The 25,240-nt window shown below is 43.2% G+C and overlaps 3 protein-coding genes and 1 non-coding gene across 5 annotated transcripts in view; 1 reads left to right on the forward strand and 3 right to left on the reverse strand.

Moving 5' to 3' along the window:
* Positions 1 to 231: 231 nt before the first annotated feature.
* LOC118098573 (glycine--tRNA ligase-like) lies at positions 232 to 6,658 on the reverse strand. Its single transcript, XM_047337911.1, has 17 exons — positions 6,493 to 6,658; positions 5,316 to 5,417; positions 5,099 to 5,201; positions 4,871 to 5,012; positions 4,684 to 4,772; positions 3,693 to 3,769; positions 3,466 to 3,611; positions 3,232 to 3,381; positions 2,985 to 3,147; positions 2,489 to 2,653; positions 2,284 to 2,391; positions 1,627 to 1,772; positions 1,446 to 1,531; positions 1,060 to 1,169; positions 877 to 970; positions 472 to 662; positions 232 to 384 (listed from the first exon to the last, which is right to left on the reverse strand). Exons 1-17 carry the CDS (start codon positions 6,535 to 6,537, stop codon positions 271 to 273), a joined length of 2,031 nt encoding a protein of 676 aa, XP_047193867.1. The 5' UTR covers positions 6,538 to 6,658; the 3' UTR covers positions 232 to 270.
* A 1,419-nt stretch (positions 6,659 to 8,077) lies between these two features.
* Positions 8,078 to 15,671, reverse strand: LOC118098571 (glycine--tRNA ligase). The gene is made up of 17 exons (XM_035142542.2): positions 15,384 to 15,671; positions 14,865 to 14,966; positions 14,119 to 14,221; positions 13,873 to 14,014; positions 13,405 to 13,493; positions 12,352 to 12,428; positions 12,120 to 12,265; positions 11,887 to 12,036; positions 11,624 to 11,786; positions 11,014 to 11,178; positions 10,820 to 10,927; positions 10,570 to 10,715; positions 10,153 to 10,238; positions 9,941 to 10,050; positions 9,078 to 9,171; positions 8,779 to 8,969; positions 8,078 to 8,591 (listed from the first exon to the last, which is right to left on the reverse strand). The coding sequence occupies exons 1-17, from the start codon at positions 15,636 to 15,638 to the stop codon at positions 8,466 to 8,468; spliced, it is 2,253 nt and encodes a 750-aa protein (XP_034998433.1). The 5' UTR covers positions 15,639 to 15,671; the 3' UTR covers positions 8,078 to 8,465.
* LOC118098973 lies at positions 13,570 to 13,704 on the reverse strand. The gene has a single exon (XR_004694230.1). It is a non-coding gene; the product is annotated as a small nucleolar RNA SNORA84 (small nucleolar RNA).
* Positions 15,672 to 20,443: 4,772 nt separating the features above from the next.
* ctdspla (CTD (carboxy-terminal domain, RNA polymerase II, polypeptide A) small phosphatase-like a) overlaps positions 20,444 to 25,240 on the forward strand; it is a 28,882-nt gene continuing 24,085 nt past the window's right edge. Inside the window, exon 1 of one of the 2 annotated variants that reach the window (XM_035142543.2) lies at positions 20,444 to 21,142. In XM_035142543.2, the coding sequence (XP_034998434.1) occupies positions 21,067 to 21,142 (76 nt within the window). In that variant the 5' untranslated portion in view covers positions 20,444 to 21,066. The remainder of the gene's footprint in view (positions 21,143 to 25,240) is intronic. The other variant, XM_035142545.2, reaches the window with a different exon arrangement.

Raw genomic sequence — 25,240 nt, forward strand, 5'->3', positions numbered from 1 at the left:
AATCTGAAGAAATTACCTCAAGGCATTAACGAGATATTGCTTTAACAAGTGAGGTCACTTTGGCTTTTGATCACCAAAATCTAATCAGGTCATCAGTGAGTCCAACATTACATTAGCACTAACTTTGAAGAAAATCCCTCAAGGCGTTTCTTAGATATCGTGTTCAAAACAACGGGACCGACTGTCAGACAACCAGAGAACATAAAAACAACAAGGTGCAGGACTCAAAGATTAAAAGACAGATGTGGTTTATTTGGAAAAGCGGCCTGGTTACTCCTTCTTGCTGGTCTCCTGTCCTTCAAATAACGGATACTTGCTCTCCACCTCAGCCCAAGTCAAGGTGCCGAGGGCCAGATCTCGAACCATCCCTGGTAACTCAGACACCTGCGATGCATTTGAATAAATTAGTAAAAAAAATAGATACGTAACACCTATTTATACAATTATTAATTAAAGTTTTTCGTGTTCTACCTCAGCCCGGATCTGCCTCATGCAGTCCCGGTCTCTCAGAGTGGCCGTGTGCGGCGTCTTGTTCACCGTGTCGAAGTCGATGGTGATGCCGAACGCCACGCCGATCTCGTCCGACCTGGCGTAGCGCCGCCCGATGGATCCAGAGGAGTCGTCCACCTTGTGAGTCAAGCCGAATTTGGTCATCGTCTCAGCTGAAAAGAGAAAAGAGGACGGTGATCGAAAGGAGTAAACAGAAGATGTAAAGAAATAGACATTTTGGAAATATGCTTATTTACTTTCCACCATCTCTGAAGCTCCCTTTAACAGATCCTATCTCGTTTGTTTGCATGAAGAAAGCAAATAAACACGCGGTTTCACTATGAAATCTTTAAACAAGGTAAATATAAAAGTTAGTATCATACTCACATAACTGGGAGACGAACGGCATGAACTCCTGGTTCTGGCTCAGAGGCAGGATGGAACATTTGTACGGAGCTACAGGAGCAGGGAAGCTGAAATACTGGACAAGAAATTAAAAAAAATCATCAATGAAATGAAACAGTCGAAATCAATACAAGCGAATGATTCTAAGTTTGAGTCCTGTCTCACCGTCCTCTGGTCATCCCCCTGCCGGATATGGAACGAGTGCTCAAAGATGCAGTACATGATCCGACCGATGCCGAACGACGGCTCGATGACGTTGGGGACGATCTCCTCCACTGCAGGAAGAGACGGCATTTGTTTTAACGCCCACGACAAGAAAACTCAGTTGTACTCGACAGCTACACAATAAAAAGTTTGCGCAAATAAAGACATCATATTTTTTTAATTCCTCATTTTTTTCCTCATTAAATTACGACTTTATTCATGTGATATGACTTTACTGTCAATTAAGACTTCATTCTCCTAATATCACGGCCTCATTCTCAAAATTTCTAAAATATTTTTTTTTCAATATGTCCCTATAATATTCCGTCTTAGATGCCACCTCTTACCGTGCAGGGTTTTCTGGAACCTCTTCACACTGACCATGTCCTTGGTCAGTTTGAAGGTTTTGCCCTCGGTCTCAATCTTGAACTCCCTGTAGACACGAGCACAGCATTGCCAGATTTGAAAAAAAAAGACAAAATCCTAACCACATTTCCTCTTCATTGTGCCCTGATGAGCTTTAGTTACCCAGAGTCAGTGAGAAGCTTCTCCTGATCAGTAATGTAGCATTCGTCACAGACGGCCAGGAAGTCCAGGACCAGCTTGGCGTCCTTCTTGAAGGCCATTCCTATGGCGCCTTTGATGGGCTCGAACTGGACCACATTGACCACTTTGTGTGGAGGAGTTAGGGAGTAAAACGGAGGTGTGTGATATTTATGTCATATCTAATACAACCAGTGCAATATTTCATCAGGTTTTGAAAGTTTGTCCTTTAATGTCTGTTATCATAACTAATTAATTCACTTTTATTGAACTTTCTGCGTCTTAAATTTGATTTGTGCTCATTCTCTAAGTCTCAAATTACTTTATTACTTAAGAGGGATTATTGTTGGTGTCGGTCAACACCTTTCACAAAAACAGCATTTTAGCCTAAATGTTAGCATTTATGAATATGTTTTTTTTCCAGTGTAAGCCTAACACATGCTTAAACTATAATATACATAAATTGACAGAAATAATAGAAAAGTACATTCTTTATCTTATGTGTATTATTATAAAACAATTTTCTTTCTTTATTATTTTTGATGTTAGAAATGTTTTGCAATGGGCCTAATGAAATCAAATAAACTGACTAATGATGTGATTTAAAGTCAGGATGGCTAAACTGAGTCAACACAAGGATATGGGCTCTTTCAAAGGCTTCTCAGCCACCAGAGGCACTTTGGTGGCTCTGGTGTGACATGAGAGGTCGTAACAGGAGCGATCGGCACAGCCCACAATCTCAATCCAACCCTGAGAGAGCGAGAGACAAAAAAAACAAACACATCACGTATCAGAATTAAACATGTTTGTGGTCTTATAAGTGAGAGTAAAAAGGGAAAAGCTTTACGTAGGAGGTCAAGGACTCGGCGTCCCAGCAGTCGCAGGCGTAGTGAGCCATCTCGTTCTCCATGTGCTGACGGAAGCGCACTTTGTCTTTGGAGAGACCGACTTTGAGCAGATACAGGTAGATTCTTCCGATGAAGTATCCCAGCACTGAGTTGTTGATCACTCCCTGCAGCAGGCGCAGGAGATTTAAAGACGTCATTGAGCGAGAGGGAGAGGGATCATTATATATAAAATATTTGAATTTAATATTAAATCTGATTGGGAGATCAGTTTTCTCCCAAGTTTTCTTTATTAGATTCATGTATCATATCACCTGTTAATTATGTCTATTCTATGCCAAATACTAGAGCTGCAAGATTCTGGGAATTACAGTTTATTTACTTACAATTATTTCCAATATAAACGTTATAGCATTCATTGACCTGCTAAATAAAATACAACAACAAAATAACTTTTAATACACACTTAATCATTTGTCAAATGAAATGACCTCCTACCTGCTCCACAGCGTCCCCCAGCCTCATGACCCCTGCAGGCTGCCCGCTGGTCTGAGCCTTCGAGGAGAACAACAGAATCTCCAGGTCGGCCACGTTGGAGAACTTCGGGTGGATCTTCTCATTGGGGTCCACAAAGTGCTCGATCTCAGCCATGGTGAACTCTCTGTAAGAGGGAAAAATGTTATTCTAACCGTGCATTGGGAACTTGCAGGTGATCCCGTGTTGAGGAGCTGCAGTTTCTCGCTACCTGACACGGATGAGTCCAGAGCGAGGAGAGATTTCGTTCCTGAAGGAGTTTCCGATCTGGGCGGCACCGAAGGGCAGTTTCCCCTGGTTGAACTCCAGCAGACGCTTGAAGTTGAGGAACATTCCCTGAGCGGTTTCAGGCCTCAGATATCTGCACAGAAACAATCAGTGGACACAGCGTCAACACAGCAAATCGCTTCACACACACAGATGGGGAGTTCAAGCTGCTCAGTACCCGGGCGTGTTGCCCCCCGGCCCAATGGACGTCTTGAACATCAGGTTGAAGGAGGTGGGAGGTGTGAGGTCATTTCCTGTGGACGGAGACTTGACGTAGTATTTCAAAAAGAGATCAGCCAACTCCTGCTGAGTGTAGTTGTCCATCTGAAACAGCAGCAGTGGTGCATGAGATGCCTATTTCTCCACCAGCAGAGGGCAGTATTCACACCTTATTGAAGCACTCACCTGAGTGATCACATCCTCCATCTGGTTCGCCTCCTCCTGCGAGCACTTCTCATCAGACATCAGCTTTTTTAAGTGAGCTGCCAGGAAGAAAACACCTCGATTAGCTGCCGTCAATCGAGTATTAGCCTCGAAAGTAAAAAGTTTGCAGTTTGCGCTATCATCCAGAGCAATGTAAACGTTTGAACCACAGAACTCTTTAATTCCCAGGATAGCTTTCTGTGCAGCATCACGGTTTTCTTTCTAATCGGCACAAAAACCTCCATCAAGGAGGTTATCTTTTCATTTTGTTTGTCTGTTAGCAGGATTACGGTGGATTTTAGTGAATCTGGATCAGGGGGCAGATCCAGGTTGAAGGTGAGATCAATGCTGGTACTGATATTTATGAGTGTGTGCAATTTAGTACAGATCCAAATAAAAATAAGGATCTATTGAATTTAAATGTGGTTTCATGAGGGGACTATTGGGCCTTGTCGGAGTCATAAATGAGTCTCAGTGTGAAAGCCCAGCATCAGCACTTTCATTTGGGTTTCTCTGCTTGGAACATATATAATCTTCTGTAACTATAATTACAAAATACTTTGCATTCATGGATGAATAGTCAGACTCCGCCCACATCCCTGACTTGACCTGCAGCCACCCTGGGGACATAACCCAGTAAGACAAGTAAAAACCTGTCCTGTCAGATGAGCTTGCACGTTCTTTTCAAACTGGATATGCAGGGAAGCAGTCAGAAGGGTGGAGAATGACACCAAAATCAGTCAGGTGGATTATTTTATTATATTCTCACAGACTGAAGTTATTCTAATCTAGATGAACATAATTTGAACGATAGCAGCTCAGGTAGTAATTATCTGCTGTGTGTTTGGTTTTCAGGTCACCAGGTCGACATTCTTTTGAGGAATAAAATGTGACACCTTCTGTGCAACGCAAACAAACAATGGACCATGCGGGGCTCATTTCAAATGATGTAATGACGTGAGGAGTGAGTCACCTTTGAGGAGGTGATCAGCTCGGTAGCATTCTCCGGTCTTGGCGTCTTTCACCATGTAGTCAGCAAATTTATCCACGTGCCCTGACGTCCTGAAAAGACGAAGCAGGTTTTAACACAGATCTGCAGAGCTGAGATTTCAATTGGAAATTTCCTCAGGCTAGAGTGGTCGGAGCGTGAGTGCACGTACTTGAGGACGGGCTCAGGGGTCAGCATGGTGCAGTCGATCTCCAGGATCTGCTCCTCCTGGATGAAGTGCTGCCTCCACGCCTGCAGGATGTTGTTCTTCAGGGCACAGCCCACAGGGCCGAAGTCATACAGGCCACTCACACCTAAGAAGAAAGTCAAACTTTCACTTTCAACATAGGTCAAACTGATAGATTTTGCTTTTACTTTGTTTTGTAACAATTAGTTTTACCTCCATATATGGCAAAAGCCTGATCGTAGAAGAACCTCCTCTTTAGGGTGTCCTCCATTTTCACCCTGTCGACCACATCTTCTTTGGGTTGCAGAGCGAGCTCCTACAAGTGAGGACAAATCAGCGCATTAAAAAAAATCACAGAAGCAAATATCCCACAGTGCAAACTGAACGTGAAATCAAAAGGAAACGATAAAGCAGCAGTTGAGAGGTGGACCTTTGCTTCAAGATTCTTCTTCCGGGCTTTCAGCTCTGCCACGGCTTTGTTCACCTCCTGCTCTGAGGCGCCCTTCACCTTCAACTGATGCACAAGGTCACCCTGCAGGAAAACACCACGTTATACCTCCTCTTCACACACAGACTCCTCATATAACCTTTTGTTCCCTCTCATACATATGTTCAACTCTCTTCGGCACTACAGCTGCAGTAGATTATGAGGAGTAGACACGTGGTAAATGATATATTATAGTGGTGGATATGATCAGTTTGGGGCCTGTATCTCTTGCCTCTCTTCATCGGCTGCCAGTTACATTTAGAATCGACTCTCAGATTCTTTTAATAACTTTTAAATCTCAGCACGGTCTGGACCCCAGTGATATTACAGAGCCACTAACTGCCTATGGTCTAAGAGATAATCTAAGATCTTCCAACCAGCACGTTCTACTTGTTCCTGGTTTAAGGCCAGTAACAAAGATTGACCGTGCTTTTCCTATCAGGGCCCTCGCCAACACTTTAACTGTTTTAAAATCATTTCTATAAACTTTTCTAAAATTAGAAGTAGAGCCTATATTTAAACGGCGGTTGTTGTTTTTTTTATATTTTCTCTTATGTTATTTTATCTATTGCACTTCTGTGAAAAGTTTTTTTTCCCTCTTGTTGAAGGTATGTGACACCTTGTTGAGCCTTTAGAGGCAAATTAAGATTAATGGCTAAACAATCAATCAAAACATTGATTGATTGATTATTTTTGATTTGTATTGTTGGTGTCCCGTATCTTTTTATGTCCCCGGTAAAGAACGTTGTACCATTGTTTAGATAAATGCTATAGAAATAAAGTTTTCTCATTATGATTTTGAATTAACTGTATCGTTTTCTATCATCTTTTACATCAACAAAGTGACATTATCCTGTGATATTAAGAAGGGAGTGACCCTGCAGGTGTCACTTTCACTTTTGTTTTTCACACCGCGAGACCCTGACATAAAGTTCCTCATAACTTCTCATGCACATTCCAGTGAAAGTGACCAGTCATGTTTTCACTGTGCAACAAGTTTATCTCTAAGATTATCTCTCCATCGTGCGTCCGCGCACGGGAAGTGGATGTAAACAATGATTAAAGTCAAGTCAAGTCTTTAGAGGCGCGTAATCGTGCGTAATCGTGCGTGTCGTCTCACCTGCTCGCGCACGGCCTCTCTCAGTGGTGCCAGGACTTGTTCCATCTTCGTGACAGGTGTGAAGAAAGCTCGCTGCGTGTATGAGAAGCTGCTGTTTGCCGCTGAGGACTGAGGAGACTCCTGCGTGCTTCAGCTCGTCTCAAGGCGGTGGGAGGAGGAGGAGGAGAAGGAGAAGGAAGCAGAAGGGGGGAGGCGCCAGCTGTTCCTCTGAAACCAGGGCCTTTGTTGCATCAGCCACGAAGCTCATCCATAAACTTTATATAGACTGAGCAGAGCAAACAGTCCCTGAGTAAATATAATGGGCCCTTTATGATCAGCCCTTTGTGTTTGTGAGTAGATGCATTGGTGTGAGTGTGTGAGGGGATGTGGCTGATCCTGCCGAGTGTACACGGTGTTCCCATCACTCCTCTGATCATAGCATATTTGGCATTAGTGCCCTGTGATGTAAAACACCCTCCTGTTTGTCCATCCCAGTCCAGACTGTCCCGGGACGAGCTGCCAGAGCAGGGGCGTCCTCTCCATCTGCTCCTGAAGACCCCTCAGCCCCCCCCCCAGTACCTCCACCTTTAACAAATTGGCCTCAACAGCACTTTTTTTACTGACTTTACAGTTTCCTGCTGTGCAACAGAGTATTTGAGACTAAAGTCGTAATTTTGCATCACTGCCTAGTACTCTGGCTGCACCCCTGAGAACAGAAACGCCCTCCAGCTCATTATCAAAACGGCGGCTCAGAGGATCCTGGAACAAGTTCACAAAACCTGCTGCATCTGGAAATCAGAACATATTCTATATATTTCCTTTTACCCTACTTTTATAGCTTTGATTTCAGCCTTTATATTCTCATGTCATGCATGTAACATAATTAGACCTCTACACAAACTTTCACTTGACAGTGACAATAAAGATCTCTTGATCTAGAAATACCCAGCAAGGTCGCTGGAGTTCCACCCGGCAGGATCTGAGATCTCTTTGTGTAGCACTCAGATGTAAACAGTGATATCCTCCCAAACACTCAGCAATTTCCTCTAATTCTTTTAGCTTCTCTATTCAGAAGGGACATAGTTTAATGCACTCGTTTCAAAGTCGTCACTTCGACGCAGTTTGTTCAAGACATTTTTGAATATCTGCTTGATTCTGTATCCAACCTACTATGCTGTGTTTTTAATCAATATCCTGAATCTCATTCAGAGCAGGACGCTGACAGTAAACAGGAGATGGTGGTGGTTCAAGGTCACGGCCTCCAGAGAGACACCCATGAACAATGAACCCTCTATCTCCATCCGGTGGTTTAAATTAGACCTCACTGTTAAAAAGTGTCCCGATGAACTGATGTAAAGCAGCAAACATTTACAAAACCATTAAATCAACCGTTAAGGCTAAAACTCCAGTTTCCTTTTATATCTACATAAATATTTATGCACCATCTTAATAATAATTCAATTATAACCCCATCATGTTTTAAAGCCCCTCACCTCATCTTATTTTGCTGTTGTTAGTGAAGAGAAGTGCAGGGGGAGACAGACGACAGGACATTAGTGTTTGTCCATCACTCTGTTGCATTTTGAAAACTTGATAAGAAACAGAGTTGTGTGCCCATGTCCAGAAAGTGCTGGCTGTTTTTATTGAAATGGTTAAATATCTCAATCTGCCTGAAAAGTGAAAATGGTAGAATCCTCCTTCCACTGCACTCAAACAACCTGATGATATTTTCTCCCTTTTAAAACATATCGACATGATCATACATGAATGAAACACTGCTCGTCAAAGAAACAGCCCTGTGCAAGCTTTCCCCCCACAACTGTTAGATTTGATGAATACATGACATTTTTAGTGTTTGCAGTGGTGTGGAACAAAAGGAGGGCTCGGTGCACCACTGTAGCTTATCACATTACAGTTGCAGCATATTCTTCCTATTGGTGCAAATGCAACAAGTCCGTGGATTTTCATGGAGTGACGGGGCAGACGAGCGAGCTTTACTCTTCGACTGTGTCCTTCTTGCTGGTCTCTTGTCCTTCAAAGATGGGATACTTGCTCTCCACTTCCGCCCAGGTCAAAGCGCCGTTGGCCAAATCCCGGACGATCACAGGCAAGTCACTGACCTGCAGGGAGAAGAGACAGTTTAACTCGATTGTTTTTTAAAGTGCGAGTGCAACTGCAATGCTGCTTTGTGCATTTAAAAAGTTGGAAGCAATGTCCCTGACCCCGAGACTTTACACAGGTTACACCCATAAAAATTTGTTTACCGAGATACAGAATTATAACACTCAAAGCCATTGTTGCCGTTACCTCGGCCCTGATCTGCCTCATGGAGTCGCGGTCTCTCAGAGTGGCCGTGTGCGGCGTCTTGTTCACTGTGTCGAAGTCGATGGTGATGCCGAACGCCACGCCGATCTCATCCGTCCTGGCATAGCGCCGCCCGATGGATCCCGAGGAGTCGTCCACCTTATGAGACACGCTGTTCTTGGTCATCGCCTCAGCTAAGGGGAGAGAGAAGGAGGGGGTTCATTTTTTTTAGCCAAGACGGGGGAGGAAACCATTTCTCCTCTTCAGACAGAAATATACGTTATAATTACGTGGGTACTTACATAATTCCTTAACAAACGGCACAAATTCCTGGTTTTGACTCAGAGGCAGGACGGAACATTTGTATGGAGCTACAGTGGCGGGGAAGCTAAAGAACTGTTGGACAGAAAACAAATGGTCATTACTGAGAGCAGGCAAACTTAAAATCACAAGCAGAATGCAACAACAGCAGACAATCAGACCAAGTATTGTATTCATTGATGAATGTGGGTGCTACCACAGATACACAAGAAGGGATTAAGTAGATTTGACCTATGTATGCATTTATCATATTATGTTATCGTATGTGACTGAAAACCATGCAACCACTGCAGCAACTCTACTGGGAAAATGTTCAGTTTAATTAATACTGTCCGACTGGGCGACCTCCGTTATCTCCAAGGTGATGAAGCCACGTTACAGTAACAATGTTTGAACATCATGTCCCGACACTGAATCTACCACCTGCTTCATGTCTCACTTTAATCCAATCATAAAACTGAATGCATTCTGTTTGCTTGTAAAGTGCTTTCACCTTGATGCTATGAAGGAAAACAAGCTCTTAAAAACAACTCTTAAAAACAGCGCCATTAAAACTCCATTTAAAAATCATAAAAAGCGTGTTGACTGGCACAGTAGCTGACAGCAGCTCGGTGAGGCCTCCGTCTCCGAAGCAGCTGCAGATTTGCGACATGCACTGAAAAGCTAAATTAGTTAAAGTTGAACTAGCTTGAGAAAACTTTGAATCCTTAATTTGTCATATGAATCGTAAAGGACTTCACCACATATATGACAGTGTGTCCAGTGGAAAAGAAAACTGTTACATGAACGGTTAGGACGTAAACAACCAATAAGAACATAGTGTTGATCAACACGATCTTCTTACCGTTCTTTGATCGTCTCCTTCCCTGATGTGGAATGTGTGCTCAAAGATGGTGTACATGATCCTTCCGATGCCAAAGGAGGGTTCAATTACATTTGGAACGACTTCCTCCACTGTGGACAACAAACACAGAGCGAGGTCGTGAGTTACACAAGTTGTCACTCTCAGTTTCCCCGACATAAATCTTCCTCACGTCATTAATGAGTGGATCTCACCATGCAGAGTCTTCTGGAAACGCTTCACGCTGACCATGTCCTTGGTGAGTTTGAAGGTCTTGCCCTCCGTCTCGATGGTGAACTCTCTGTCAAGTAAAAATAAAAGATGCTAAATGATTTGCAAATAAAAAACCAAGTGCTTTATATCACTGAACTCCTTGCAACCTAATCAAAAAACCATTATAAATGATAAAAGTGCTAAAATAATAATGACGTCATCACAAACATGATGAGACGTTTCTGGTACCAAAATAAAGCAGTTCGAGCTTTTACTTTTTATTTTAGATTGATTATAACAGGATTAAGCAGTCTGTGACCTCCTAGGGGGAGTTGGGGGCCGCCCATGGGAGGTTTGCAGAAGGTTAATCAGATGCCTGTATTTCCTCATATGAATGCGGGTCATTAAATCGCACTCACCCAGTCTCATTGAGTAGCTGCTCCTGTTCTGTGATGAAGCTCTCGTCACACACGGTCAGATACTCCATGGCTAGCTTGGCATCCTTCTTATACGCCTTCCCGATGGCTCCCTTGTTGGCTTCAAACTGGACGACATTTACAACTTTGTGTGGAGAAATTAAGGAGAATGATGAATATCTAGACTTAGAATTTTACAAGTGTCGGATGTGGGACATTTTTGAAGTGTTAAATGCTGAAATTAAAAGGATATGGGTTCTTTAAGAGGCTTCTCAGCGACCAGAGGGACCTTGGTGGCTCGTGAATGGCATTTTAGATCAAAGCAAGACCGGTCTGCACACCCCACGATCTCGATCCAGCCCTGCGAGGGACAAAACATTTACTCTGAGGAACTGTAGGCGGAGTCGCTGATAAGCCCCTCAGGAAGAAAACTGCAGCAGAACATACATAGGAGGTTTTGGTTTCGGCGTCCCAGCAGTCACAGGCGTAGTGAGCCATCTCGTTGTCCATGTGCTGTCGGAAACGCAGCTTTTCTTTGGCGATACCAACTTTAGTAAGGTAGAGGTAGATCCTCCCGATGAAATATCCCAGGACGGTGTTATTGATCACTCCCTGCAGCAGACACACAAGATTTAAAAGACAGTTATGATGAAAGTCTGCAAACTATTGATAATTTTTTATCATTACATTTATTCAACCATTATTATCACTCTTGAATTGAATTTAAAACTAAATCAATCCGATCAGAAGATAGCTTCTTAAAAATACATTTTAGGTAATAAAATGTAAGAGATATTTATCAATTTTGATGTTTGACCTTGAGTTAAGGCGACTTTTTGTGAAATCTTTAATTTGCTTAAACCTCTCCAGTAGATTTGTGTAATTTCTTCTGATCTCAGAACAAGAATCAAAGTTAAGAAGCAATTCTCAGGGCTCAAGTTGATCTCTTCAAGCTTCCATATTCTTTTCCCTCAAGGTGATTTTCATTTAAAGTTCGAAATCTGACAACACCAATACTCTCAAGTACTTTTATCAGTGTTGCTGTAGCGACGCCTACCTGCTCCACAGCATCTCCCAGCCTCATGACATGTGCAGACTGTCCACTGGTCTGGGCCTTAGAGGAGTACAAGATGAGCTCCAGATCAGCTACATTGGAGAATTTAGGGTGGACCTTCTCATTGGGGTCCACAAAGTGCTCAATCTCAGCCATGGTGAACTCTCTGTGAGGACAGGAAGAGTGGTTAAGTTCTTGTTTAATCTCTCAATATAAAAAGCAAACAAACTTGTTAAAAATGGTAGTTGAGCCAGAGTCTAGCTCACCTGACACGGATGAGTCCAGAGCGAGGAGAGATTTCGTTCCTGAAGGAGTTTCCTATCTGAGCAGCAGCAAAGGGCAGTTTCCCCTGGTTGAACTCTAGGAGACGCTTGAAGTTGAGGAAGATTCCCTGAGCGGTTTCAGGCCTCAAATAGCTGCAGATGAAAGCTGAGGTGAGAATAGCTCAATAATATTTGTACACATGTAGGAACACTCAAGAAGGATTGTTGCATGTTACCCTGGCATATTCCCCCCTGGTCCAATGGACGTCTGAAACATCAGGTTGAAGGAGATGGGAGGTGTGAGGTCATTTCCTGTGGTGGGGGACTTGACGTTGTATTTCACAAACATATCGGTCAGCTCTTGCTGGGTGTAGTTGTCCATCTGGAATAGATGTTGGACAAAAAGTGAATAATCTATTGAACAGCTTTTCCACTGAAAACAACCATTTGCATTCAAATGCTACCGACCTGAGTGACGACTTCCTCCATCTCAGCCTTCTTCTCTGCTGTGCACTTCTTATCAGACATCAACTTCTGGAGATGGGCTGCAGGTTTCAAACAAGAACATATTATAGTTTAAATTCAAACTGGAGTGGTACTGAGTAGAGCCCACACACGAGTGTCTCATTCTTATAAAGGAAAAGGAAGTGGTCTGATAACCCCAAATTCCTTATTACGTCCACCAGGAAGTTTATATTTTCATTGGCATTTGACAGTCTTTTGTTAGAAGGGTTATGCAATCACTACAACATTTTGTGAAGGGATGAGGCCTGACTCAAGTAAGAGCACATTCAATTTTGTGGATCCAGGAATTTATTTTCCACTGTTTAAGATGGCGAGCTAGATCGTTAGCTTTGACAGATGAATGTGCTCTCTTCTAGTTTTTCATAAAACTTAAGAGTGTAATCCTGCTAAAAAATAAACCAACACCAATTACCAACAAACAGACAGGGGTGAAAACATAATCTCCTTGGTGGAAGTAATTAACGTTAGTGTGAATATTTGGTTCAGATCATCCGTCTGAAATCAGTTAAATCTGTGAAGTCAAAATGTCACTCGTCTTGACATATTGCAGGTATTGCATAATATTTTCCAATTTCATCATCTGATTTTTCTTTTATTATCTGATCCAATTTGTCTTGATTTCTTTCAGGGACTGAGACGTTCTCCCCACTGCAGAAGTTTTCCAGTTTTGTGGCACCGCTCCAGCCTCTGTCATCCCAGCAGCTTGTATCGCTATGAAAGCCCTGTGTGATTTCTGCTGGTCCAACCACTTCCATTCTCCCCCGGGCACAACAGTGATACTCAGAAACTGGCCAATCAACAGCAGCCAATGACTCTACAAGTTTGGATAGTGTCCAATGTCGGCCTCTGCAGAATTCCTCGGATATTACAGATGAAAAAACTTACAAATCCTTTGGCTGCAGGTGCTTTCAGGATGACTAATCTTTCGTTGGCACAGTAGTGAAAGCAAAGTCTAAAAAAAACAACAACATGCAGACCGATATACAACAGACTCACCTTTGAGGAGGTGGTCAGCCCTGAAGCATTCACCGTTCTTAACATCTTTCACCATATAGTCAGCAAATTTTTCCACATGTCCTGATGTCCTGGTGAAACAATAGTGCAACAAACAAGCTCAGATCCAAATCGATGGGGGGAAAGAAAGTGTCTGATCCTGTTTAACATTGTATCTGCAACCGGGCTATGGAAGGCTGTGATAGTGACAGTTTCCATGCATGAAACTGCAGAATCAATATTCGCCTGTTAATCAAAACCCACAGTTCAGCACTTTGGAGCCGACTCTAGGAACCACGAGGCGCTCGATCTAGTCAGACATGCACCATAACTAAAACCTTTATGTAAAATCGTATATTCAACCAGAGGAGATGTGATACGACAGGAAATTACTTCCAGTTTAATTCTTCCACATTTTATGGTGACACAAACAGGACATCAGCAGACAGGAGGCATGTCAAGTGCACGTACTTGAGGACGGACTCAGGGGTCAGCATGGTGCAGTCGATCTCCAGGATCTGCTCCTCCTGGATGAAGTGCTGCCTCCACGCCTGCAGGATGTTGTTCTTCAGGGCACAGCCCACAGGGCCGAAGTCATACAGGCCGCTCACACCTAAGAGGAATCACTGCATGGTAACAGAGCGCTTACAGACGATGTGTATGGCTGAACTGAGAAACTGAAACCTTCATCCCCACTATTAACGCTCTGAATCTTACCTCCATAGATGGCAAAGGCCTGGTCATAGAAGAATCGCCTCTTGAGGGTGTCCTCCATCTTGGTTCTGTCAACGATGTCATCTTTGGGTTGTAGTGACAGTTCCTGAAAAGACAAGAAAAATTCCAGTTTGAGCATTCAAGGTTCATTTTTAAACGCGAGTAAACCCTCTAAAAATAAGGAGAATGACTCATTTCCCATTGCCAGAAGAGGAGTTTTCCTTTCTGTTGATTTTCCAGTGAGTCATGTTCACCGTGCACAAAGCTATTAATGCGTAAATGCGCGAAAGTTCAAAGCAAGTCCGAACGTTGTGCTGGAAAAGATGCAGCATCTATATCTCGACTGCCAAAATGAAGAAGAGCCAATGAGCACGTTCACTGAGGTGTCATGTTTCCATCAGAGTCAGAGCTGTGGAGTCATTTGACACGGGAGTGAACACCACTGCCAACAAAACCCAGATGTTAGTGGGTGTTTTGACGAATGGAGGAGGGGCTTTTGTCTGATTGTTAACATTGTGGATAGACACTCGTGAACAAAAGCAAAAGGGCCCACTTCCCACATTTTAGAAGAGAATAACACCAATGCTTTTTGGCACATCCTGATTATTTGAGGAAGAGCTGACCAGTGCGACGAATCACACTTTCACATCTGGCTCTGCGGAGAATTCAAAATGACGTTTGGTTCACTGAGGGGACTGCGTTCAGACTTTAGCTCAAATCCAGAGTTAAAGTGGATCTCGATCACTCACCTTTGACTCCAGGGTTCTCTTCCTCGCCTTCAGTTCAGCCACAGCTCGAGTGACATCCACATCTGGGACCCCCTCCTGCTTCATTTGACGAACCAGCTCCCCCTGAAACACAGAAGAGGCTTGTGATTTGCACATAAAACCCCTGGGCCAGGTACTTCAGCTGACCTCGGGTCTGTGCGTGTTGACAGAGCCATCAGCTGATTGCTATTATTTGTTCTTTATGTGTGAAGCGGTGTGATCTCGGCCTCTTCTCTTTAACCCCCACCCTGCTCACTGTCTGCAACAGCAGCCCTGAAACGTGGCAGAGGGCGCAGACTTCACTGTCAGCTAGCGTTAGCGGTTAGCTAGCGGCGGCTCCCATCCATTGACAGCTTCGTGAGCAGCCGGTGAGCTAGCCGGTTAGCATGTGGCGCTACCCGGCTACACCCGGGAAGGTCCGGGGCGGTAACCGCGTATCTGACCTGAAACAACCGCACCTCGGTCGTATGTGTTGAGGCTGTGAGAGAAGTGAGCAGTCACCTGTTCTTTGACCGCGAGCCTCAGAGGGGCGAGGATCTCCTCGATGTTGCCGTCCATGGTTTGTTCTTCCGCCAGCTGCAGCCACGGGCTTCCCTCCTTCTGCTTCTTCTTCTTCCGCAGGCACACCGACGTGGAAAGCGGCCTGTCTCCGGGCGGGTAGCGGAGCCGAACGCAGCGGACCGTGGACACCGGGCAGAGGGAGCGGATCTCAGTGGTGGTCCTCAGCAGTGCTGATGCTGCGCTACGAAGAAGCATGGACCTCCGTAATGCGAGGAGAGGAGAATGATGAAATCACCGAATATAAGTAAACGCCGCGGCCGCTCCGGGAAACGCACTTTCGCCACGCACCGCTGGCCCTTGGTGACGTAGCGGCAGATTCGCCACGAACATGGACGGATTTGTCCATTTTTTTGCCAAGAAGAAAATACAAAATATTAATAAGTATAGATATATATAGAGTGTATATATAGAACCTATTTACATACATGTTTTTATAGTTGTACAATATACTGCTATTTATACTTTGAAGAATTTATATACATACATACAGTATATGTGCACACAACATTATATACTCATATTCTTTTTGTATACCACCCCTGCCTCTATACTTATAAGTATAGACGTATAATTATATAGTCATATACATGGATACTTATTATTTTTAAATCTCCTCGTACAATGCACAAATATAGTTTTCATCCTCCTGTGCCACTGCACTTTCCTCTTTTACCGACAAACAATATTTCCATAGTGAAAGGTGTATATAATGTACATATTCTATAATTTTATATAATTTATATTCCATACAAATTAAAACGAGAGAAAAATATAAGAGCAAGTAGAATAGGATCCATTTTATTGATTTAGTAGCAAGTATTTTCTCAAGACTTTGACTAAGAACACTTTTTATTTAAATGTTATGACTTTGTTTTGACTTGTCGTGTTTCTTTTTCTCATCTTACTTCAAAATTGGATTTTGCTCAGTGTAGGTTGGAATACAATTCAATAGGTGTATTTATTTAAACCCCCAACAATACTACAACTGAATAGATAAAGGCTGAATTTCTTTTTAAGCATCAGCCTTCCTGTAGTTCAGCTTATTCTGAAACTCTCGAGCACACGAACATATCTTTAGTAGCCTGGTGGGGATAAAGGATTTGGTTATATTTTCAGATTCTCTTTGTTCCTCTCAAATTATGTGATGTCGGAGCAACAAAAAAGCATATTTAATACGGATTTCACAGAACCCTTTAGATATTGTTAAATCCACAGCAGTGACCTATCTTGTGGAATCTGCTCTATCTGATTCCTTAAGCAAAAAGACACACGATTCATCCTGGACACTTTATGTTTGCCCCATGGTTCAAATCTAATAGGCCCTCATCTCAGACAAATTAAAACCTGACCTATTTTCCCTTTGGAATCACAAGGTGTGACCTACAACTTTCATCAGTAATAGGAAGATATTGATGATAGCCGGTTTCTTAAGGTCTTGTCATTCAGTTCGTGCTCTGTTGAACCCGGCATGTCAGCTCAAGCAGTCATGGTGCAGTATTGACTGGATCAGTTTCACTCATTCTGTGGCAAAGCCGACTGATGCCAAATGCCAAATTCCCCAAATATGGTTACTTGTGCATGTTTCTGATATTTCGGACATAGTAAAGGTGCTTAGGTTACAGAGCTAAAGGGTTCTTTGCTGTATCAAAACATTCTGCCACTGTTTGAGGAAAAATAATACACACCATGTGTACAGACCATTTACAGCGAAAGAGTTTGAGATGTCTCCACATTTGAAACCAATACATTCCAGGAGCTTAAATTAAGTGTACTCCACAAGGTGGCGCCACAGACGAACAAATTATAGATTATTAGGAGGAATCTCACACACAGTCAGAAACTCTCACTTCCAGGGTGATAACACATACTTTAGAAAAAGCTGTGTCAGAGGGCCTGATCGGTGGGGCCAGTCGGCCTTCGGCATCTAGTAAAGGGTCTGGCTCAGAAAGCAAGTTGACCACTCCTGAATTCAATGAAGCATACAGAAAAAAAGAGCAAGAAATAACAGTGGAAAGAAAAACGTTATTCATCCGGATAATTCTTGAGAAGCTGATTTCAAGGATCTTTGCTAAAGCAAAGGTGTTGAACACTCTCAGATTCCCAAACACCATCATCGAGCGTCTGTCTGAAAACATATGGGCCGAAATCCAGGATCCATTTGAGATGAACCCAGAAATTATTAAACGCCTAGACAAAGCCATTTTCAAAAAACTCTGCAAAAAGTGGCAAAGTGTTGGGGGTGTGCTGTTTGAAATGGATGTGGAAGATCCAGCACTGGAAAAATATATTGTCTCTGTCTTCAAAGATCTGCTTGTGTAGCAATCATAGAAATCCAGCGCCATCTGCAGGTTCTTCTCCTGACTGTGCAACGCCGTCTCCAAACCCTTTCAAATTAGAAAAGGGTTTTCTCCATGTTCTCTGGTTTCCCCTGTTGAGGAATCTTCGACCATGCTCACACATTACATCTGTACACCATTGGGAGAGTGGGGCATGTTTCGTTCCACAAATACTCCCTTCGCTCTCCACGGAGTACCCATACCAACATGATGTGAATAGGTCGGAGTCCTTAGAGTCCGTCATTGCAACGGCCATGTGTGGCGAGAATACGAGGCGCTTGCAGCCAGCGTTAGTGAAGGAAAAAGACAGGCCAAAGCGAGTGCCTATCCAGCATGCATTTGAGAACTGCAGGAAGTTTGCTGGATACAGTCCACAGGCTAAAGCAATTAATTAATTCCTCATATTTTTTGCCCAGTGTTTCATATACTTTTAAGATAAGGTTACAGGCCATGTCTGTCAACATTAGACAACAGTCTTGCATCTTCAGTTATTCAACTAATTTTACCTCTATATCTGTTATTTAGAGACTTCTTCCCTCCTTGAACTGAGCTATGTCCCTTTACAAGCCTCACCATGTCACTGTTTATGTGTGAAGCACCTTGAAGGTCTGACAACTTGAGGAAATTATGGGAAAGGCTCATGCAGGGAAAAAGGATTATGTGATTCCAGTTCCTTACTGAACTACACCCACGTTCATAAAACATTCAAGGAACCACACTCTGACAGCCCACCGGATGTATTTGAAGGCCGTGAAAAAAGATCCAATGTGTCCAATCAAAGTTATTTTATCGAGACCAGATTCATTTCAATTATTCATCAACAGAAAAACGCTGCTGGAGGGGCAGTGGCACTCGATTCCCCCTCAAAGAGAGAAATGTCAGAGGCCAAGTGTTTAATGCCAATGATCAAGGAGTGAGTACTCCAGTGTTTGCTCTCATTTCATAAGGTGGCGTATGAGCATTCTGATTGGATCTGTCTTTATTCCTTTGACACTCACCACTCCCTCCACCAACAACACTGTGCGGAAGGTTTTTTTCCCCTGTCGCTGTAATTTTCCAAAAGATCTCAAACCCAGATAGCATACAGCATATATATATTATGTGGGCCACTTCAGGCAGTGATGCAGCACTTCTGGCCCTCTTGTTGCCCGGACAGAATGGATATGAAATAAAGCCACTGATCACAATTTCTACCCCTCTCAATAATAATAAAGAAAAAGCCACTGTTATAGTTATTTGTAAGTCCATAACTGATTATTGTTATTAAAAATGTGAAAGGTACAACATTTAGCAAACACTGACTGAACATTCCTCTGCACCAATAATTTACACTTCCTGACACAGACGTTTTATCCATAAACTCTTAATTTATATTATTTGACCCTCTTTTCCTTTGAATATTTACTCATCCGTGTGAAGTAACCATTCTGCAGTTGTACACGTGCTCCCTGTCATCAAGTGGCACAGTAATCGGAGACAGTCAAGTGCTCAGAAGAGATTGTGGTCGTGCAGAGTGGCTCGGGGACGTGTGTGGCCGTGTCCTTTGTACCCATGCATTGTTGTAAACATCAGTGACAGAGTCACTGACACACACTGAGCGGATCATGTTGGCCCGGACATTACATACTAATTATGAGCAGCATCAACAGATGACAGCCTGCACTCATTGCTGTTGTCGTCCCGTCCCTGTGCCACCACACACTCGTCTCTCAGGTGGGGTCATTTAGGAATGTGTGGGCCTGGGCTCCATTAAATTGACAGCGAAGGTGAAGAGGGACGAACACTCAAACACGTCACTGCTGGAAATGGACCAGAAAACCACTCTATCTCCTTTGGTGTTATTCTTTCGATCTGCTGAAGCTTAAACCGCGTGAATAATGTTTGTGTATCAGTGCATGTGGAGGGTGTAGGGCTCTGTTGCACAGGAGGAACTTAGACAGAGGGTAATATGATGTAAACAACAGATTAAAGAGGAACTCTACTGATTCTACTTGTGCTGTAAAGGTCATTCATCGTGGTGAGAACTTCTTGATGTGTGAAAACAGCTGTTTAAAGTCTCGGCTTCGTGGAGTCTAAGAAAACAACCCTGATGATGTCACTGCGAGGTCATCTGGTTATAGCTTCTCTAAGTATACAAAACATTTTACAAAGCCCGGTACAAATATTTTTGTTTTCAATTTGACTTGAAATATTTCTTGAAAATTACCGTATTTGTTTAATATTACAGTGCTGGGATTGGTGGAAAAGATTTGTCACAGCATTTGGGCAATAGTGAAGATGATGTATATGATCAAGTAAATTTTAACTAGATCAAATTAAAAAATGCAAATACATATCACATTAATTTGAAAATAACTGAAGAGTATGTCGGATAAAAAACATCTGTAATATTTTGTATATTTGTATGTAGATAAATAAATATGAATATGCATATGTGAGAAAACACATCTGACAGAATTGGTTTGTGTCTGGTTGCAATAATAATAATAATAGTTAATAACTAACTAAATAATAACTATTTGCAATGACTTTAAAACGATCTTTGTGCAGCTGTATGCCTGTGAAACATCTGCAAACATGTGTGTGTGCATGTGTGCGTGTGCGTGCGTGTGCGTGTGTGTGTGTGTGAGAGAGAGAGAAAGAGAGAGAGAGAGAGAGGGGTGGACGGACTGAGAGCTTCTGTTTGACTCTGGACTGAGGAGGGAGACAGAAAATGTTGAGGGCTTGTTGTTGTTGTTGCAGGGAGCCAGTGTGACCCTGTGGCAGACAGACAGGCAGACAGGCGGGAGGACGGCCGCCATCTCTGGGTAAACAGCGTGTCATGCAGCAGATATAGTTGTGTGTGTGTGTGTGTGTGTGTGTGTGTGTGTGTGTGTGTGTGTGTGTGTGTGTGTGTGTGTGTGTGTGTGTGTGTGTGTATACAGTAGCAGAAGGCGGGGGCTATGCTTCCTGCAACAGCCTCGGCGGACACGCACGGCAGCTTCGGTGCAGGACTGACGCTTTGTTTGTCTCCTGCGCGTCGGACTGTCACCTCCTCACATGTTGGACGCACCGTGGACCTCTCCTCTTCCTCCTCCTCCTCCTGCTGCTCCTGCTCCTCCTGCTCCTCGTCTTGTCTGTAGGCTCCTGCGGGGGAACGGGACCGCACGCTTCGAGTAAAATGGGATTTTAATGGTGCAAACAGCGGACGCGCTCGGCCGTGCACAGCCAGGGGACTGTCGGACACTTGGTAATGTTTACCGAGGAATAAAACGGTGTAGCCGAAGGTTGCAGAACATCTCGTTTCCATGGACAACACGTCCATAATAACACAGGTCGCAAATCCGAAAGAGGAGGAGAGCATCTCTTCAAGTCAAGATAAAGGTAAGGCGCGTGCACGGAATTCATTATCTTCCATTATTTGTTGTTGTGCAAATGTCACACGCTCGTCCTGGCTCTGCGTGAATTACGGGATTTGCATGTATTCCGGTGCAGCCCTACGTTGTTTACGTTGTGATACACGACCCTGGGTCTGCAACAGCAAAGACACAGAGTATCGACGGGAGAAAAACCTCCATTGTTCAGCCGAAGCAGAGAAACATGCACAGAGCCAGGCTTGGATATCATGTTGTGAGTGCACTGTGCATGTACTGTTAAGAGCTTTATTTTGAAGAGCCCAGAAGACTTTTATTTTTTTATATCTTAAAGGGGTTTTTTTGGGACTTAAAACATGTGATATTTTCTCTCTGTGTGTGTGGAGTGAGATTGGTTTACTACAGGGGGCGGGTACTCCTCCTCTCTCAAACTGGTGGCATCCCTGTATGCATCAGTGGCACTGACAAACCAACAAATCCCTCCAAGTATCAGCTGTAAAACAACACATTTTTTAAAGTGTATATATATAATAAGAACATACGTCGCTTTATAGAGGCTGTTTTTGCTCTTCTCATATTTTGCCCACAGTTTTAAAGCAGGACACTGAAGCAATTGCCCTTTAAAAGAGTAAAAACTGTGTTGTTTATCTGTATCATCGGCTCCTTCGTGCAGCAAAATAATCATCATGTATCCGACAGTCTGTGCACACGCTGTTAGAAACATCCAATTCCAGCTGTGCCTGAAAACAACAGCTCAACAGCTGCTCTGCAGATTACAGGGGCTGAGCGAAAACACATTTTCTCCGTCTTGTTTTGCACCAGAGTCACCACTAACCATGTGGTGATGGCATCAGTGACAAATCCCCCCCCTCATGATTGAGGAGCTTTTCAGTTTTCATCAGCTTGCAGAGGGGCTGTCTTCAGGCCGAGCGGTAACACTTTTATTTTTAAACTCTCATCAGAGGGGAAACCCTGGTATATTTAATTAATTTCTGCATAGCACACGTGATGTCCGCGCAAAGAAACAAGTGTCCACACGAACAAATGCAGGTGTCCATGGGGGATCGCGGCAGGAGGGTATGCTTGTTCGGAGCTCAGGGACCCCCCATCATTCCCCCCATTCCCCAGGGTGCCCGGAGGCCGGAGGGACCACAGCTTCCTGCTACACCGGGTGCTCTGCGGGAGAAAAGGTCACCTTCCTGCATCACCCTCTGCTGAGCAACACTGACATACATGAACCACTCTGACTCACTGACCTCCCAGCCAGCGGTCATGAAACGAAGTGCTGACCAAGATAACTGGGACTTGCTTTGACAAGTAATTGGACGCAAAGTGTTCAAATTGAGAAGTGAGGTTTTGATAAATGTCCTATTTTCGCTACTATACTGTATTTTTAGGCGTCGTGTTTTCAGATTGTCCATCTGTCCCATTCTTGTGAACACGATATCTCAAGGACACCTTGAAGGAATTTCTTCAAATTCAGTATAAGTGTTCATTTAGAGTCAAGGACTAGCTGATTAGATTTTGGTGTTGAAAGGACACTGTGACCTCACAGGACACATATTTGTGTCGTCATTGTTTATCATCTTAAGAACTCCTCGAGAGAGTTCTTTCAAATTTGGCGCAAATGTTTAATTAGACTCACAGATGAAGCGAGTACATTTGGGTGGTCAAAGGTTATGGTGGCCTCATAAAAAATGTCTTTAGCTTCTTTAATATGATATTTAAAATGTCTTAAGGGAATTTCTTAAATTTTTTGATCAGTTGTCACCTGGACTCAAATATTTAATGATTAGATTTCAGTTGTCAAAGGTCACAGTGACCTCATGTTATTGTGAAAGCAATATGTCAGGAACACCTGCAGGGACTGAAACTGCACTGTCCACTATTTTGTCTAATGTTTTTCAGCCTTCTCCAATCTTGGGGCGTTGCCTTGATAATTTAATTTAAAGGGAATTTGCAAGTAGAAAAATAAAACTGTTGCATTTTCCCTTTTAGCACTGTCGTTTGGTCAGAATTTCCCACACTTCCTCGTCCTCAACATCCTGCTTGTCCTGAACAGTAAATCCCAGATGACGTAGGGCCAAACATTTAATCCGGCAAGATAAAATCCAGGGTCAGTCACTGACCAGATCGGACGACACACATGCACACACACACTAACACACACACATAGAATTGGCACACACACACACACAGAATCGGCAGGGAGCTGCTTCCTGAATGGAGTCCCTGCTCTTCACCACTGCCTCAAAGCAGACAACAAACAGCACTTGTTGTCCAGGACAGTTGCACAGTGCTCGGGGTGCACTGAAGCCACAAATGACTACACACACACACACACACACACGCACACACTGAATATTTCAGAACACTGGCAAGCTATTTTCGGAGTCCTATCAGTTTCATTCCAAGAAGAGACATAGTAACTCATTACAGCCGAGGTTTTTGGACATTTGGTCAGGTGCAGATTATATCTTTATGCATTATGGATGATGTTCAGTGAGGTGAGGGCTGGAATCATAATGTGGGTGGTATCTTTCTTCAGACAGGCCACATACATCGGTACAAAGTCAACCATGTTACACTTATGGAAGCTTTGCAAGGCTATTTTGTGCATGACTGACTCAGGTTTGAACAAATGTCTTATAACGGAGAAATGTGAGCACATTTAGACTGTTAAAGAAAATATAAAGATAAGAGATAAAGCAGTATCATTGTATTCGCTTAAAACTACTTCAAAGAGACCTGCATTAGGAGGCTGAGGAAACAGTATTTCTTGCCTCCACTTGGTGTTTCATGTGGCATCCATATACTTTTCAAGGTCTGATGCAATAAAATGTAACCACTGGAGCGTAACAACGCACAGGGACTGGTGAGCCGGCCATCTTCCATCTCGCTTCACAGATCAGTTCGGCTTTGCTCAGATGACTTCACAGTCCAACTAGTATCAATGGACAAGCCGTTTACCTTAATAAGCTTATCTTAAATCTGACTTTAGCTCTTCACTCCTGCTGGCTGAGTGTTGACAGTTTTCAGACGTGAAAGACAGGATCAGGAAAACGTCCAGAAAATTGGGGCGCGGACATTTTCCGGAGTTTGCCTTTCTCATGTGAAGAATGTAGCAGGAGAATATCCAGGTCAGAAAGGGAATTTTCAGGAAATTTTCATAAATTTTTCGAGAATGTGGCATCTGCCCTTATCGCCAAAAGCTCTCGAATCTCATTGTCTTTTCAAATCGACATCCACGTTTGGAAGTGTATTCTATGTGTATGGCTTTTCTTTTCATCCCGAGATATTTGTATTTCGTGACAGCAAGAAAAATATTGAATATATATGCATAATAATTCTGCTTTAGCATTGCACAGGGACAAATCTGTGTTTTTATCAGCTTTGCTTCATCTACACGGCTGAATAGAGTCAGAGGAATAAATGTTTACTTAAAAAATATCCCCTTTTTGGGGAAGAACAAGAAGGACAAATTCTAAGTTTTCTTAAATGCATGTTTGGTTTTTCTTACTTAGGCTGAGAATTATGTACAAGTATACGTGAACGGCAAGTAGGAATTCCTCGAAGGCTTCTCGGTGAGAAGATCCTTGCACCAGCAGAAAGAAAACGAAAAGGAAATAAAATGCAGAGGCTCTTATTTTATGTGAATTCTTAGAAAGGCCTGTTATTATATACGCTCTTTGCTTTTGAGGTTATTCCTGGAACTTGCTCCTGTACGTTAATAAAGTGTTTATGATGTGTGGACCACACCTGCGTGGGTGTGTGCGGCACAGTTAGCGAGGGGAGCCTGCAGAGGTTTGGCCGCCCTGGTGTCTCTGGCACAAGTAACCACTTGACTGTGAACTCAAAGGGTAAAGGAGGACGACAGTCCTCTACTCAATAGGTCTATATATATATTTATTTATACATGTATAAGCCATCCATCTCTCTTGAGAATCGCATTAGTTTGCCGTGTGCATACAGTGAAGTCAATATTCAGGGCACCATTTTGACTGAGAGAAGGAGGGAGGGAGAAGCTGGACTCAGTGCTCTGAAGTGCACGTCCTTATTACAGATTTATGAGCCTATTTCAGCCAATGCAGCTCAGAAAAGCAGATTA

This window comes from Hippoglossus stenolepis, chromosome 19 (assembly GCF_022539355.2).
Source record: "Hippoglossus stenolepis isolate QCI-W04-F060 chromosome 19, HSTE1.2, whole genome shotgun sequence".
Lineage (NCBI taxonomy): Eukaryota > Metazoa > Chordata > Actinopteri > Pleuronectiformes > Pleuronectidae > Hippoglossus > Hippoglossus stenolepis.